This window comes from Parus major, chromosome 5 (genome assembly GCF_001522545.3).
Source record: "Parus major isolate Abel chromosome 5, Parus_major1.1, whole genome shotgun sequence".
Classification (NCBI taxonomy): Eukaryota; Metazoa; Chordata; class Aves; order Passeriformes; family Paridae; genus Parus; species Parus major.
This window is the reverse complement of record NC_031774.1, coordinates 34,695,468-34,710,304: the sequence shown is the minus strand read 5'-3', so window position 1 is coordinate 34,710,304 and position 14,837 is coordinate 34,695,468. Positions and strand designations below refer to the sequence as shown.

The window sequence follows — 14,837 nt, the reverse complement described above, 5'->3', positions numbered from 1 at the left end:
CGGGCCCGTCCCGGCGGAGGGCGCGGCCCGGCCCGCCCCCGCGCCGCGCACGGCGCCAACAGCCCGAGCGGCGGCACCACCTCGGCGGCGCTGGGCTGGGCTCCCCCCGCGCGTCTTTCTCGCCGCCTTTTCCTGTCTGCATCCTCCCTGGTCCTCTCCCCCACCCCCCCCGCCATTTTCACCCGGGAGGAGCTCGGCGGGACTTTCCTGAAACTTCGCGGGGAAACTCGCCCGGCGCCTCCGGGGCGGCCGCAAACTTTTCGCGGCGGCGCCCGACTCTGCCCCTCCGTCCCTGACTCCTCGGCTCCGGCGGCGGCTCCGGCGGGAAGTTTCCGATGAGCGCCCCTCCGCTGATCCGGCCGCCCAGCCCGCTGCCGCCGCCGGGGGCTGCTGCCGGCGGCGGCGTCGCCTTCCACCTCCAGATCGGGCTGAGCCGGGAGCCGGTGCTGCTGCTGCAGGACTCCTCGGGGGACTTCAGCCTCGCCCACGTCCGGGAAATGGCTTGCTCCATCGTAGACCAGAAGGTAAGAAGAAGGCCCCAAAGCGAGCCCCCTCCCGCCGTCCCGGACCCGCTGCCCTCGGGCGCTGTTGTTGGCTGTGAACTTTCCTTTCCCGGCGGCTCTGCTCCGGGGATAAACGAAACCCATCCCAACTTCACTGCCGCCGGCCCCACTTCCTTCCCCCCGGCGCCCCATTTGTGTCCCTGCCGCGCCCCCCACCACCCCGGTGCGGAGGAGGTTCTGTGCGGGATGCTCGCACGCCAGCGGGACTTTTGTTTCGCTGGCAGGAGATGTAGGTGGCTGTGCGAGCTTAAAGCCGTTATTAAAAACAAACTCCGGCCGGATCTAGCCGCTGATTTTTAGTGCTGCGGAAGGGGGGGCGCGGGGGGCAGAAAGCTGTCAGCTGTGATGGCAGCGCGGCGCCCCGGGGCAGTTCACGCTATCCCGGCCTCTGCCGGGAAAGGAAAGTTTCCACTTTAAAAAAAAAAAAAAAAAAAAAAAAAAAAAAAAAAGGCAAAGCAAACAGTAACAAGGAAAAACCAGCCCCGAGAGCCCAGGATTCAAAGCGGCGCGCAGCGCTTCGCACGCCTTTCCTTGTGCCGGGCAGCCCGGCAGAGCCGCCGGACGGTGCGGGGCCGTGCGGGCGGGCGCTGCGCCGGGGACAGGCTGCGCGGTGGCGCTGGGGACCGGCCCCGGCAGCTGGCAGGTGGCCGCGGCACGGAGGGGACTGAGCCAGCCCTGCCTGCGGGCGGCGGTGGCCACCGGGCCGGCGGGCGCGGAGCCGCTCTGCCCGCGGGGGTGGCACTCGCCCACCGCGGGGCTGGCACTCACCGCAAGCCCTCCGGAGGGGCACCATCGCCAGGTGCAGCACACCTGCGCTTCCCTAAAATTCGCGCTATGCGCTGAAATCCACCGGGCTTCTGCCTGAGCCACCGCTGCCTTTGCCTTGTCTGATTTCTCTGTTTTAACAATCGTGTTGTAGAATAAAGTTCTACTTTATCCGTGTTTGTTGTGTGAAAGGCCCAGGTAAAAGTATCATAGTGATTGCAAAGGAGAAAAAAAGCAAGCCTAAATATTCGGGATGACTATAATGGAAAATAATTGTCTTCCTCTTCCCCCTTGTTTTTACTGAGGTAAAGTAATTTCAGGCAGGGATTATTTATTTATTAAAAAAAAAATAGCTTTGCCTTGCATCTCTTCATAGATCATCAGCCTGAACTTCACTGAACAGTGGAACTTCTTTTTTGTTCAAGAGCAACTAATGAAGTGTTTTCAGAAAAGTATAAAACATGCATCCTTATTTCTAAGTTTTGCATTCTTCATAGTTTAAGAAATGGCTACCTGCTTTTTTTTAATTAAATTTTGGACAAAACTGTGTCCCTTCATCTTACCATATTTTTTTTTAAAGCTAGGCCAGCATTTGTCACTTGGTCACATATGTGTCTGAAACACCTTAAATACTTTTCATGTTTCGCCATTCAGAAGTTATTGTGCTAGCAATAATGGAAAAGCTAAGATTGTTGTATTTATTGCTTCTATTTACTGTTCTTGAGTAGTTTATTAATTAATGGGCTTACTGTAAGCTTGATTTTAAACCTCATTTCCTAACAATGTACCATTGTGTAAAGAAAACTAAATGTGCTGGCCTGTGCTCAAAGAGTCAAACTTACTTGAGTGAGTACTGACATAAAAATTTTGAACATTGGTTTGTGGCAGTTTCTTAATTGCATAAAAGAGAGCATCATGTAGCTGCTTCTCTGCAGGGCACACTTGAATGAGGAACTTTCTTCTAGACGCAGTTTCTCAGAGCTGAGATATCTGCTTTCCCAAGGCTGTCAAGAGGGAAGTGGCTCAAAGAAAGGGAAAACTGGAAGAAATATAGGCTTTGGTTTGTTTGTTTTTATTTTCTTGTTAAATGGTGGCCTCTACGTCCTCCACCCTGCAGAGCAATTTGTATGTTGTTTAGTCCTTAGAGCCTCCATTTTTAGCTTAAGGCTGCAATTGTGTCTATATACATGATTTTACTAGCATGCATTGTTTCACTAAACCTGATGGGATTGTTTGCATATTCAAAGTTACTTGGCATACTGGCAGAGACGTAAAAAAAAAAAATTACGTGCTATCTAAAACTGTTACGAGGTAACTATTTGTGTGTTGTGGGTTCATGATTTTATCTTTTCCTGAAATGATTTGCAATGGTGTCTACTCTTGATTTTATAACAAAGATGTATTTGCTTATCACAGTCAAGCAGGAGACTATATTGTGCAGAATTTTATACTGAAATCTCATGCTATTTTTGAAGTTTCTCTGGGTGTGTAAAATAGTGATCAACCAGGTGACAATTTCCTTCCACACTTTGTTTGGTCTGGATTGTTGAAGCAGTATGTGAGGATGAAAAACTGTGGTTTTGTTTTTCTCAATGGTTGTTATTTAGACTGCTAAAATCAACACTGTGTCTCTGGTGTGCTGTTAAATATTGCTTTATTTTAGGATTGTGCTGACTTTTCTTCAGTATCAAGAGTCAGATGATCTTTTTATAGGAAACCTCTTCCATGGTAGTGTGGGCATACCTGATTTGAGATGATTATGAGCCTTACTCTGCGCAGGTTTACACACACACAATTTACTTCTGCTCAAAATTTATGTTAAGTTGAAATAATCTTCTCAAAGTGTACAGAGTGGAGCATATGTAGGTCTGAGTAGGATGGTAATGCAGTGTGTGTATGTATATAGATATATTTATGTGTGTATATGTGTACAGACCCTCCCTATTTCTATATCTTTATATGGTGGTTTTGTATATAAACAATATACATGTGGGTTCACATGTATAAAACTTAATGCTATGTGTAATTGAGAAGTTTATATTTCCTTATAAACATGTATTTGCGTTTACTTACATTAGAGTACTTTAACTTTTGCACTTCTGATGCTGTTTAGGTTTTTAATTTTGGTAGAGAGTGTAATTATATTGATGATCTAATGTACTTGATGTGAAAAATGGAATGAGCGCAGTGTGGCTTTTTCTCTATTTTACACAAGAGACATCCTTACAATAAATTCAAGCATGTTTAAATCTGTTAAGAACTGTTCTGAAGACAACAAAATCTGATTCCTTTGAGTTTGTGTGTTTTGTTTGCCTAGCTTACAGTGACATGAAAAATGAGAGTTGTCAATGTGGGGTTATTTTTTCTTCAGTTAAAATGGATCTTTAGCATTTAAATGATGACATAGTTGACAAGAAATGAGGATCAACTTTAAAATATGTGCCAGTGTTTGACTTCTAGGCTGACTCCCCCACCAGAACAGAGGGAGAATATTGTAAAATATGATCTTTGTTTTCTGAAGATAAATAGTGCGAATTATTGCCCTTTTTGAGTTAGCTGCAACAATAAAACCACTTTTCCAGGATAAAAGTGTAATCCAGAGCGCACTTTAATTATATGGAATGACCATGTTACCAAAGAATTTTTATGCTAAAAAGACAAAGAAAGTAATCTTTATACAAATTTTTAACACAAAGTCATGGAAGTTTACTTCAAAGGGGATATTATTATTTGTATTTTGTGTTTATTGAAATTCTTTGTCATTGCTATAGCTCACATATGATGAGTTGGGATACTGTAGTGATGTTGCAGAAACTTTGAGTTTTCAAGTAAATACATAAGGCAGTGTTCTTTGATTTGAGAATGCAGATTTCATAAAATAGCTCTTAGGTCAGCCTTTAAGATCATATACTGGCCAGGCCTTCAGCACTTGAAGACTTAGAAGTTGTGCTGAATACAAAATCATAAATACAGGGAAAAAATTGATCAGAAACAGAGGAAATAAGATTTGAGCTGCATAGGCTGTGTAGTTCAGACCGATTTATAAAAGTAGTATTGTAGATGATTCAGTGGTTTGAATAATTCTGAAATTTTCTGAAAGTAGGGAAAGAAAGTAATGAAAGGAAAGGCCATTTTGGGAAAGGGAAAGGACAGAAAGAAAAGTACTTGGATCAAGTAGCATACTGCAACTGGAAAATTGCCCAGATTCACCTTTATGTGAGGTTATCTGATGTGAAATTAGGAGAATTGCTACAAATCTAATCAAGAGCCATTTTAAGAATATTCCTGATAATTGAACCAAACACATTCAGGAACAGGTATGCATCCACTTTTGCTTCTAATTATAAGTCATTGTAACTCTTGTCATTATAAGGAAAATCTAACTTATTCTTAAATGAACTCAGTTTTGTTTTCTCAGGCTTGAATCTCTTGTGGTTTGAGCAAAGAAAGGAGAAAACCTTTTCCAAAGGGTGATGTGAAAATATATTTATCTTTTTCTACAATGTTTTTAAGCAGTCATGGAAAACATGTGGGGTTTATTTATATGAATGACAGGGTGTTTTGTTGGCTTGTGGGTGTTTTTTGTTTGGGTGGGTTTTTTTGTTTGTTCGCCCCCCCGCCAAACCTACACATTCTCCTAAAATAATTAAGAGTCTGGTGGCAATGAAATCAATTCCTTTAGAGTCAGACAGGGACTCGGTGTACATGAGGTACTATAGAGATTTTTAGCTTCAGGATAAAGGGAAAAACTGTCAGGTTTTTACCATGCTGACCAAGAGTCACATATCTTCATTCAAACATACAAAAGTAAACATTTCATGTATTCACAACGCTGTTGTCTGTAGTCACAGTCTTTATATGTTCCAGAAAAGTTTTTACAAATGTGATGTTTATTTGTGATAGTTAAATTCTCATGGTGTCTTTTACTGGTGTGCACTGGTAACAAAGTGTTAATTTTTTTTTTATACCTGAAGTGAGTTTTTCTCAGCACCAAATGCTTTCCTCTGTCTGTGTTGTGGAAGTACCTAGTTGTTAAATTGAATTTTAGAAATGCAGGGTGCCTTGTTATCATCCACATAAAAATTTTCCAAACTCAAGGGAGACTTTTGACGTTTAATCTTTTATTGACTTCACATTTATTGTTCTCCACCCTGGAAACTGTAAGTTGTTGTGTGTAACATTATTTTGTGGCTTAATTAAAGTTACTTTTGGACCATATCTGAGAAGACACTAGTAAAATATAAATTCAGTGAAAGGGAGTCAGTCTGAATTCGTTTAAAGAAATTAGAGTTTTTAAGAAATGTTTACTCTGTTATGAAATCCATGCATACAGATAAAGAAAATGGGTCTAATACCAGAAACCTGTGTAGAGCATTTGAGAATTTCCTAGCTAATGATTGAAGACTATTGAATGTATTGTCATAGAATAAAAAATTAGATGGAGCTCTAGATAAAGGACAGGCTTGTAACCAAAGCACTTCACATCTTGATGTTTAAATGAATTATAAAAGGAATGTGTTGATCTTGTGTTTTTTCCACTGATGATTTCCCTGGGAAATACATAATTTCCATAATCATTTAAGGAAATTAGAAGATGAATAGGCATATGAAATACTTTTCTCACTGCTGATGAGATTCACCTCTGTTGCCAGAGAAAGGATGGAATTTAATGAATGAAGTTGCAACATTTCCCAGACAGAGGTGCCATGTGGAAATAGTATGGCATGTGATCAGTGAATTTGAAATAGCCAAGGTCTGACTGTCTATCCCATAGAAGACTTACTGAGTGTAAACCACATGATGACCTGAGAATGCACAGAAAGCTGAGAGTGTGGTGGGTTTGTGCTTGTATGTAGGTGATCTCTGCTGCAGATTGTGTGAAACACCCTGCTATGTGTCAAATCCCTGTAGGGATTTGTGCAGACTTGGACCATAGGTGTTTTCCTCTGACTTCTGGAAATCTCTCACAAACATCTGAAACTAATTTGTTCCTCTTATCTAGATTTCCTTTTCTCTGCTCTGTGTTTGGAGAAATCTGCCTGTATGTGTATGTTTATACTGTGGTTACTTGCAAGGAAACAAACACAAGTAGTAAAGTCTGCATATTGTCACTTTTGGTTTCTTATTTTTACTGTATTTTGTATATGAAACTATTTCAGTTAAAAACTTCTGCCAAATGTGTTTGTTTTTTTTTTTTAGTGATTATGCTGGCAATTATTTTTAAGATACAAAAATGTAGAATTAAAAATTACTATAGAGACAAGTCTCGGTCTCAGTGTACTCTGTGTATCTCAATCTGTGATAAACACGTGTTGTTTGTAGATTTTTTAAAATTACAGTTGTGTAGGTCATTTCTGTCTTCTTGACTGGTTGGCATCAGACCTGTTTCTGTTGATGTTATGTAATATGGTTGCACTCACATAGTTGCAATCAAGTATATAATTAAAATATCTCCTTCAAGTGTTTATCTGAAGTGTAGGTGAACTGCCCTTTAAAATACTTGATTAATCTTCGCTGTAGAACAGTGTGGCTGTATATATAGTATGTCTTTAGTCAGTGCTGGCAGTTGACTTGTATGTCTCACTGCTTGGAGGAGAACTTCCCTTCCTTCTGGTGCTACTACATACCTTTTGCATACTGTCAAATTGTCATTTATAAAGGCTTCCTTATGGTGTGTTCTGGTAAAATCATAGAATGATTAGTGCTTGGAAGGCACCTTAATAATCACAAAATTACAGAAATTTTGTACAAAATTACAAATATAATTTTAAATGTAAAAAATTAAATGTAATTTTTAAATGTAAAAAATTTACACAATTACAAAATTACAGTTCTATTGCTCAGAGATGGTCTCTGGGCTTCAAGTGTACATTGTCAGCTCATTTTGGGCTTTTTGGTCCACAAACATCCTTTCTCCTCAGGGCTAGTCTTGCTCCCTTCTCCATCCAGGCTGTAGTTGTGCTGGGATTGCATTGACCCAGGTGCAGGGCCTTGCACTTGGCCTTATTGGCCAGACTTCCTGAGGTTTGCAGAAGCCCCCATCTCAAGCCTGTCAGGGACCCTCTGGATGGCATCCCTTCCCTGCAGGTTGTCAGCTGCACCACATAGCTTGGTGTCAGCAGCAAGCCTGCTGAGGGTGCTCTCAGTCCCATTGTCCATGTCACCGACAATGTTCAAAATGCCCATCTCAATACCAGCCCTGAGGAACATCCACCCCTCACTGCTTTCTGCTGGATATTGAGCTAGTCACTGCAACTCTGAGTGCTACCATCCAGCCAAATTTTGTCTACTGAGAGGTCCATCCATTAAATCCACATCTCTCCACCATACAGAGGAGGATGTCACGTAGGACAGCGTCAAACTGCTTTGCAAAGTCCATGTATATAATGTCCTCTGCTCTTCCCTCATCCTCTGCTGCTGTAACTCCATGGCAGAAGGCCACCAGATTTCTCAGGTATGATTTGCCTTTAGCAAATGCTTGTTAACTATCACCAATAACCTTATTATTTTCCGTGTTCCTTAACATAGTGTCCAAGAGGAGCTGCTCCATGATTTTGCCAGGCACTGAGATGAGAAAAAAATTGTTTCATTTTTCTGTATCAGACTTGGGTGTCACTTTTGCAGGATTGATTGTGGGGATTCTGCTAGAAAGTCTACCTAAATATTGTTATCGTGTCTCGCTACAAAAGAACCTGCTCTACTCTGACATCCCTTTTGTTTACATTTTCCTGGCTTGTGGTTTTGATATGAATGTCCAGGATTTTGCAGAGCAAAACATATTTTCACAGATTTTCAAATTTTTTCTTCTTTGTACACTTTTGGTACTGCTAAAGGAGCTCTTGCTTTTTGAGACTTTTCTTTCTTTTTAAATCTTTCTATCTGGGAAATGGTTTAAAATGATGGCAGACTTGTTTTCATTCAAAAACTATGTTTATGATTAAAATAAATTGTGCATATCAGCTTTTGATCTTTTAAAGTATAAAATATTGACATGTGCACTTCAAGTCATCTACTTCATGAAGCAGATTTTTGCTTTCTAAATGCTCTTTTAGTTTTATCTGCTGAAATAACACGGAAGGGTAGTGTAGTGTACCACACTATGTTGAGATAATACTGTGGATAGATATATTGCCGTGATTTATGCATAGACATAAAGTTAGGCATGAATTCCAGTGTATATCTCTTTAGTCTACTTTCTCTTCCTCCACCTATTTGTGGCTTCCTTTTTCTCGTTCCTTGTATGTGTTTTCTTCTTCAGCTGATGAAAACTTAGTCAAGAGGTAAGCTTTCTCCAACTATACAATGTCTGTGTTGGTGTTGCCATTGTATTGCTTACATGGCCTGTTGTCTTCTGTAGTCAGAACCACATCAGAAACAGTATTATGACATTCAGGGTAGAACATAGGTAATTATTTTGATAAAAATTTATCAAATTTTATTATTTTTCTTAAATTAAGAAACATGAATGTACATCATCTAATCTGGTTCTTGGCTGCTTCCTAAGAGAAGAGGCATTATTAGACTTTTGTTACTGGTGGGCATAAAAAGGTCTTCCCAACGTGACTTTAGGCACAAGGTGTATACAGAGATCTACTAAGAGAAGCTGCAAACCATGACCACAGTTGCCAGCTCTAAACCTCTTAAGTTGTGCATTTTAAAAAAGCTGTCTCTGAACATGTCCTGTGTAGTCTGAAAGCATGTTCTATTTCTTCTTCAAATTATTTTTTAAAAAGTCAACCTTGAGAAATTATTTTTTCCAAGTGTTAGAAATATTTTTTGTCAACATCTTGTCAGATGAAAAAGCACAGGCAAGACACAGTGGGGTTTGGGAGAAACATTCTGGCTATGAGGCAATTTGCCTGAAAGATGCATGTCCTTAAAAATGTCAGCTTACCTATTGCCTGATCTTTCCTCCTGAGAAATCCCTTTACATAAAATTAGAAATTATTTATGTATGTGGGCTCTAGTCAAGCATACTCTGCTCTCCCTCTTGGCAGCACTGTATGCCCTTATGTAATTTATGGGTGCTAGGCTAGGGAGTGTACTCAGAAACATTTCTGAAAGGCCCATAGAACCTTGGGCCACAATGAGTTAAACATCTTCAATAGTGTTATTAATCCATGGTGTGAGGGTCTATGCCATGAAGGAAACCCTGCTGATGACAGTATGACTTGATGTTTTCAGTTTAGCTATAATAATTTTCCCATTTTGCTCCGAAATTCAGCCCCTTCTGCATCAGCTTTTAAGGGCTGGGTTATAGGTTTGCTGTCTGTTTATGTGGTAGGATCTAGGTGTGTTGACCACTCTGTCTAATGTTGTAAGTGCTGGTCTTACCTCTCTGAGGGTTACATGTTGCCACCCAAAGTCAAATACATCTAGGAAAATGTGAAAATGGAATACCAGAATAATAAAAACACATGTACTGCAGATATCTGAAAGGTTCAACTCATGTATTTTTTCTGTTATTTTTGTTATACTTACCTCTAAATAGAAGGAATGCAGCAAAATATGTAGAATATGAGTAGGAGTCTGTTCAATTCCAAACCCACACAGTTTTCACTGCATTTTTTCCTAAAGAGTTGGCTGTCCTACACTTTAAAAAAGAAAAAAAAAGTTGAGTGAAAATTGAAACAATCTGGTCAAAGTCTGTGTGGCTTGTGTAGGGATGGAGGGAAATAAGTTAGGGGAAAAGATCTCTTGATTTTAGACTATGTGATTTCCTGATTTCTGGAGGAAAATTAGACCTTGTTCTCTGTATGTTACTCTTCTTATGTAATAGAATGTCTGCAGACCATTTTGTCACAAGGCAAATCATCATAGCAGCAAGAGTCCAGGTAACTATAACATATTGCCAGGCAGAAAATATAGTAAAATCAAATAGTTCAGGAAATAAAAATACTTGTCCTCTACATCTAGAAATATCTCTAGTATATCTTTATGTTTATGATCATGTATCGTGCCATGTGGACTTGACCCAGGGATTGACATGTTTTTCAAACCTTACTAAGAAATGCCAGTGTCCTGACTTTCAGTTCTTAAACAATCATCCAATGTAAACCTCCTCTTTCTTCTTTCATTTGACTACTTTTATTTAGGAACTCTCACAAAACTGGAGAGGTTTTGAACTGTATTCTGGTGCTAAATTGGTTCTTGATGTAAATCTTAAGAAGAGTTTACAAAGCTGATGGAGCTAAACTCTTCCAGCTGGTGACAGAGGCTGAGAGTTATGGTTTGAAAGAGATTCAGATTGGACATTAGGTAAAAAGCTCTTTGATAGGAGAGTAGTGCAGTATTGCAACAGGTACCCAGAGAGAGAGTGGAGACCTCCTTTGTTTTTGCACTTGGGTAAACAAAACCTTGTGCTGGTGATAGTTCAGCTATAAGAGAGAAGTTAGTTAGACTAGATAACTTTCAGAGGTTCTGGTGTTTCTATGTTTTTCAGAGTATGTAGTTAATCTTTGTTTATATTTGTCCATTTGTTACATTAATGCCTAACAGATATTAGTGGGCCTGCAGTATATAATAGCCTCAGTATATATTGCTGTATTTTTTATGTACAGGGGAGAAGTCCCTCCCTTCAGTACTTTGCAGTCAAGGTGTACTGGACAGCTGGTGATTACACCACATCTTGAACTGCATTGAATAATATCTCAGCATATAAACCCAGCAGTTTATTGGCAGTATCTGAAAAAAACTCCTATGAGAAATCCATCTTGGGTGGTTGGCAAAAGCACAGTAATCCCTTAGGGAAAATTGTTAATAAAAATTGTTAATAAAAACCACACCAACAGATTAGACATAAAAAATAGTCAGAGGAATGTCCTGCTGAGTTACCTATTGTTATGGAGTGGTGATGGTTGGTCTGTGCAGATTTAAGGAAGGATTGATACAATTAAGTAACACACCCATGTCCTGCAAAATTTGTTTCAAATGGAACAATGTGTGACTTTTCAAGGAAGGAAGATGATGCACTGCTTGAGAAGTGAGCTGATGAGTACATGTTTATTTTTCTTTCTTTGCAGGGAGGACATGTACATGTTAGAGATGTTTTGCAGGGCAAAAGATGCATTATTTAGAGCTCACCTTGCTGTTAGGGCTTAGAGGGAAGACCAAGGTAACAGCCGAGCTAAGATTGATGTTGTACTGCTTCTTGTTTTAACTCCTTTTTTTCCTGTGCTTCTTAACAGGCTCTTATTGACTGATGGCATGATGTAATTTGGGCATCTAAAGTTAATATCATGGACTGGTAGACAGTTGAGTAAACTAAGGACACACAGACCAAACTAAACTTTGGCTGCTGATTTTTCAACATATTTTAATATGTTCTTAAACTGTGCATTCACAGTTAGCACATATGTGCAATTGTATATTTAAATTGAAGAATGTTAGCACTATTTCATACTGCAGTCATATAATTTTGTTAAATACCTTGGTTTACCCAGATGTAAATGATTTGTTGTTAAAAAAGGGGGAAAAAATTGTGTCAGTTTAAAAAAAGTTTAAAAAATATATTGAAACCGTGCCTTATGATAACTACATTTATAAATATTAATAACTATTTCCTCTTAATCCAAGAATTATGCCATTTTTTTATTCCAAAATTTGCATTCAGATTCTTATGAAATGATGATCAGCCAGCTCTGTGACAATTTGAAAATACATGAAGCTTTAAATTAGAATAATCTGTATTTTTATTCTTTCTCTGGATATCAATGGGGGAATGGCAACAAATGACAGGTGAATTGAGTGGACACTATTGAAAACATTAGATCTTGTTTTTTTCTGAGAATAAAGTTCCTTTTTATTCTTTTGTCCCTGCCTCCTCATGCCAAGGTTCTTTTTTCATATTTATAAAGTTCAGTTACATTTGATGAAAAACTAGTAAAAGCAAAGAAAACTTCTGTTTTTTTCACAAAACCCAAGAACAGAGTTCAGGGTAGAACAAAGGGCCAAGTAACCTTGATGAAGGTAGGCTGCCTTGAACTTCAGGCTTTTAGTTTGGAGAGAATTCATATGGGATCCAAACATTTCCACAGGCTGAAGCATAGAAAAATTTCTGTCAAAATTCACAAACTGTTGTGAGACAAATACATTGTAAATCAAGCTTCATTATTACTGGGTTAAATGGATGCAAATCATTGGGCATCCTTAGATTTAATTTTGCCTTCTAATTTGCTTCAGCAGATAGCACTAAAGAAGCTTGTTAGTAGTCTCTAGTTACATGTAAATTCTTATATACTGGTAGAATGTTGATATGCTTTCCTAAATTAGTTGTTTATTATAAAGGCCTTTGATCACATAACTGTGCTGCTGTTGTACCCAGCACTGCATGTTTACTCAGCTTACAGGATTGGCTCTATGGGTAGTACAGTGATGGGTAGTAAAGATGAAATATAACTTCTTGCAGGTTTAGCTAAGCTTTCCTGTGATACCTGCAGTGTTTGAAAGTTTAATTCTGAAATCAATTTAGACTGATTAGAGGTATAGAAAGAGAAGTTAATAAATGATATAAAAGTTCTATTAAAGATCTAAGTTAGTGATCTAGGCAATATTCTCAGTTTTTTACTGTCTTACTCTGAGACTTCCCCCTTTTCCCCATCTACTCCGCAGTGTATTTCATCTCTATGCTCTGCTTGCAAAGTTTGGATTACTTGGGTTCTGTATGATATCAAGGATTTCTGAGTAGTGTTTAAGTCATTTACAGGGCTGCCAAGTGCAAATGAAGTTTGGTACACTCAGCCCAAGAAGGCTTTGGGTAGCAATTTTGTGGAGAAAGGTGGATAAATGGCCATTGAAGATTTCCCTGATTAGGTGTTTTACTGTAAGTGAACAGTGTATTGGCAACTGTTGTACCTGCTTCTAGGTAATGATCAACTGATAATGTTTGTTAAATACAAAAAGAAACTGAAAAGCCTTTGAATATATACATTGAAGTAAATTGTCTTGGTGAGGGGAAGAAGTTTTTTTATTCTTTTAGTTGAATTTTTGTTCAGGAAACAAAAGTGAAGCAGACTTGTTCTTCTGTTCTTCCTGTAATATGTATATATCTGCTCTGTGTCTTCAGTTATGTGCCAGTTCATGGAACAGCCAGGTAAGCGAGCTACTATTGCTACAAAAACCAATTTCAGCTAGAAGCTCTAGAAGCAGGGGCATGATTTGGAAGTGGTTATTTGTCTTAGTTGATACTTGTTTTCTTCTAACAGGGGAAAATAAAAAATACCTTCCACCACTTTACCTGTATTTATTTTCACATTGCTGTTTCCTTGTGTGCAGACTTGCTTATGTTGCACAAACACTGTCTTCCACCCTCTGCTTTCTGAAACTCCATTGATGTGTCTCAGCTGTCTTTTCTTCTGCCAAATCCCTAACTAATGACAAAATGGTGCTTTAAAAATTAATCAGACTGTTTCTGGGGGAATGAAAGAGTGATCTGCATGTTATCACTTTATCTAAAGAGAGGAAAAATAGTCAAACACATAAATTAAAAGTACATAAAAAATCTTAAGATTTAGAAGTGTGTACACTGCTGTATTTTGTTAAAAGTTCCTACAGCTCCTCAGTTTTATTTTTCAACCCATTTTTAAAATATATTACTACAAGTGAATCAAATGTGACTCATAAATCTGAAGGCATATTGGATGTAGTCCTGCTACAGTCTTCAAAAATGTCTTCAAATTCAAATACTGAATTTTGAAGTAATTATAAAGCTGTGTAGCATCATGGTTTTCAAAGCAAAATGTTCTCAGTTTCTACTTCTCTTGGTCCTACTTAAAGTTTTGAAAATTACCAGCAAGTACCAGCTTGCTACAGGTAGGATATAAATGACTAGTTTATCTTGTGTTATTTTTCCTACAGAATATATTCGGAATATATAAGGAATACACGATGCAATTTTTTTCAAGTGTCGTGATGGCTATGCTGACCCTTTTTCTTAATAAAAATAATAATAAAAGAAGTCTATTTCACTGTAACTGACCAAGAAAAGAGCCTGAAAGGGTTAAGAAAAGATGATGAATTTTATATTTTTCCACGTGTTTTTCCATTGCTTGGTTTTATATATGGATTCGAGTGCAGTTATGGGTTATCTGAAACAGTAGATTATCTTGTCTGGATTATGTGGAAATCAGTTGTATTTTCCCTGAAGAATGCCTCTACCTTATAGTTTTTTCAGTAAAATCTGGCAGAATTTTTTCCATACTGACAAAATGTGAAAATGTGCTAATTTTGCATGCGTTTTAAATGATATTTTGTGCAATCTCTCTAGAGGCCTTTTAAAAATAGATTTAATGTAATTAGGATGTATCAACAGAAATCCATCCATACATATGAAAATTGTCATGTGATCCCTCCTCCCAAAAACCAAGAAAGTGAAAATCAGTTTAATGAACCTGAGGGCTACATGAAGACTTTTCAGTGACAACTTCTTATCAATCAGTAACATTCTCTGTAGGAGCTATTAAATAAATGGGATGGTTGTTGAACAATGCTTATTCAGGCAGCTTGACATCT

General features: G+C 38.8%; 1 protein-coding gene across 2 annotated transcripts in view; it reads left to right on the top strand.

The window, feature by feature from the left end:
* Positions 1 to 142: 142 nt before the first annotated feature.
* The window catches only part of PRKD1 (protein kinase D1), a 116,928-nt gene continuing 102,233 nt past the window's right edge, over positions 143 to 14,837 (top strand). For both annotated transcript variants that reach the window (XM_015631592.3, XM_015631591.3), the window contains exon 1: positions 143 to 524. In XM_015631592.3, coding sequence (XP_015487078.1) covers positions 336 to 524 — 189 coding nt within the window. In that variant the 5' untranslated portion in view covers positions 143 to 335. The remainder of the gene's footprint in view (positions 525 to 14,837) is intronic.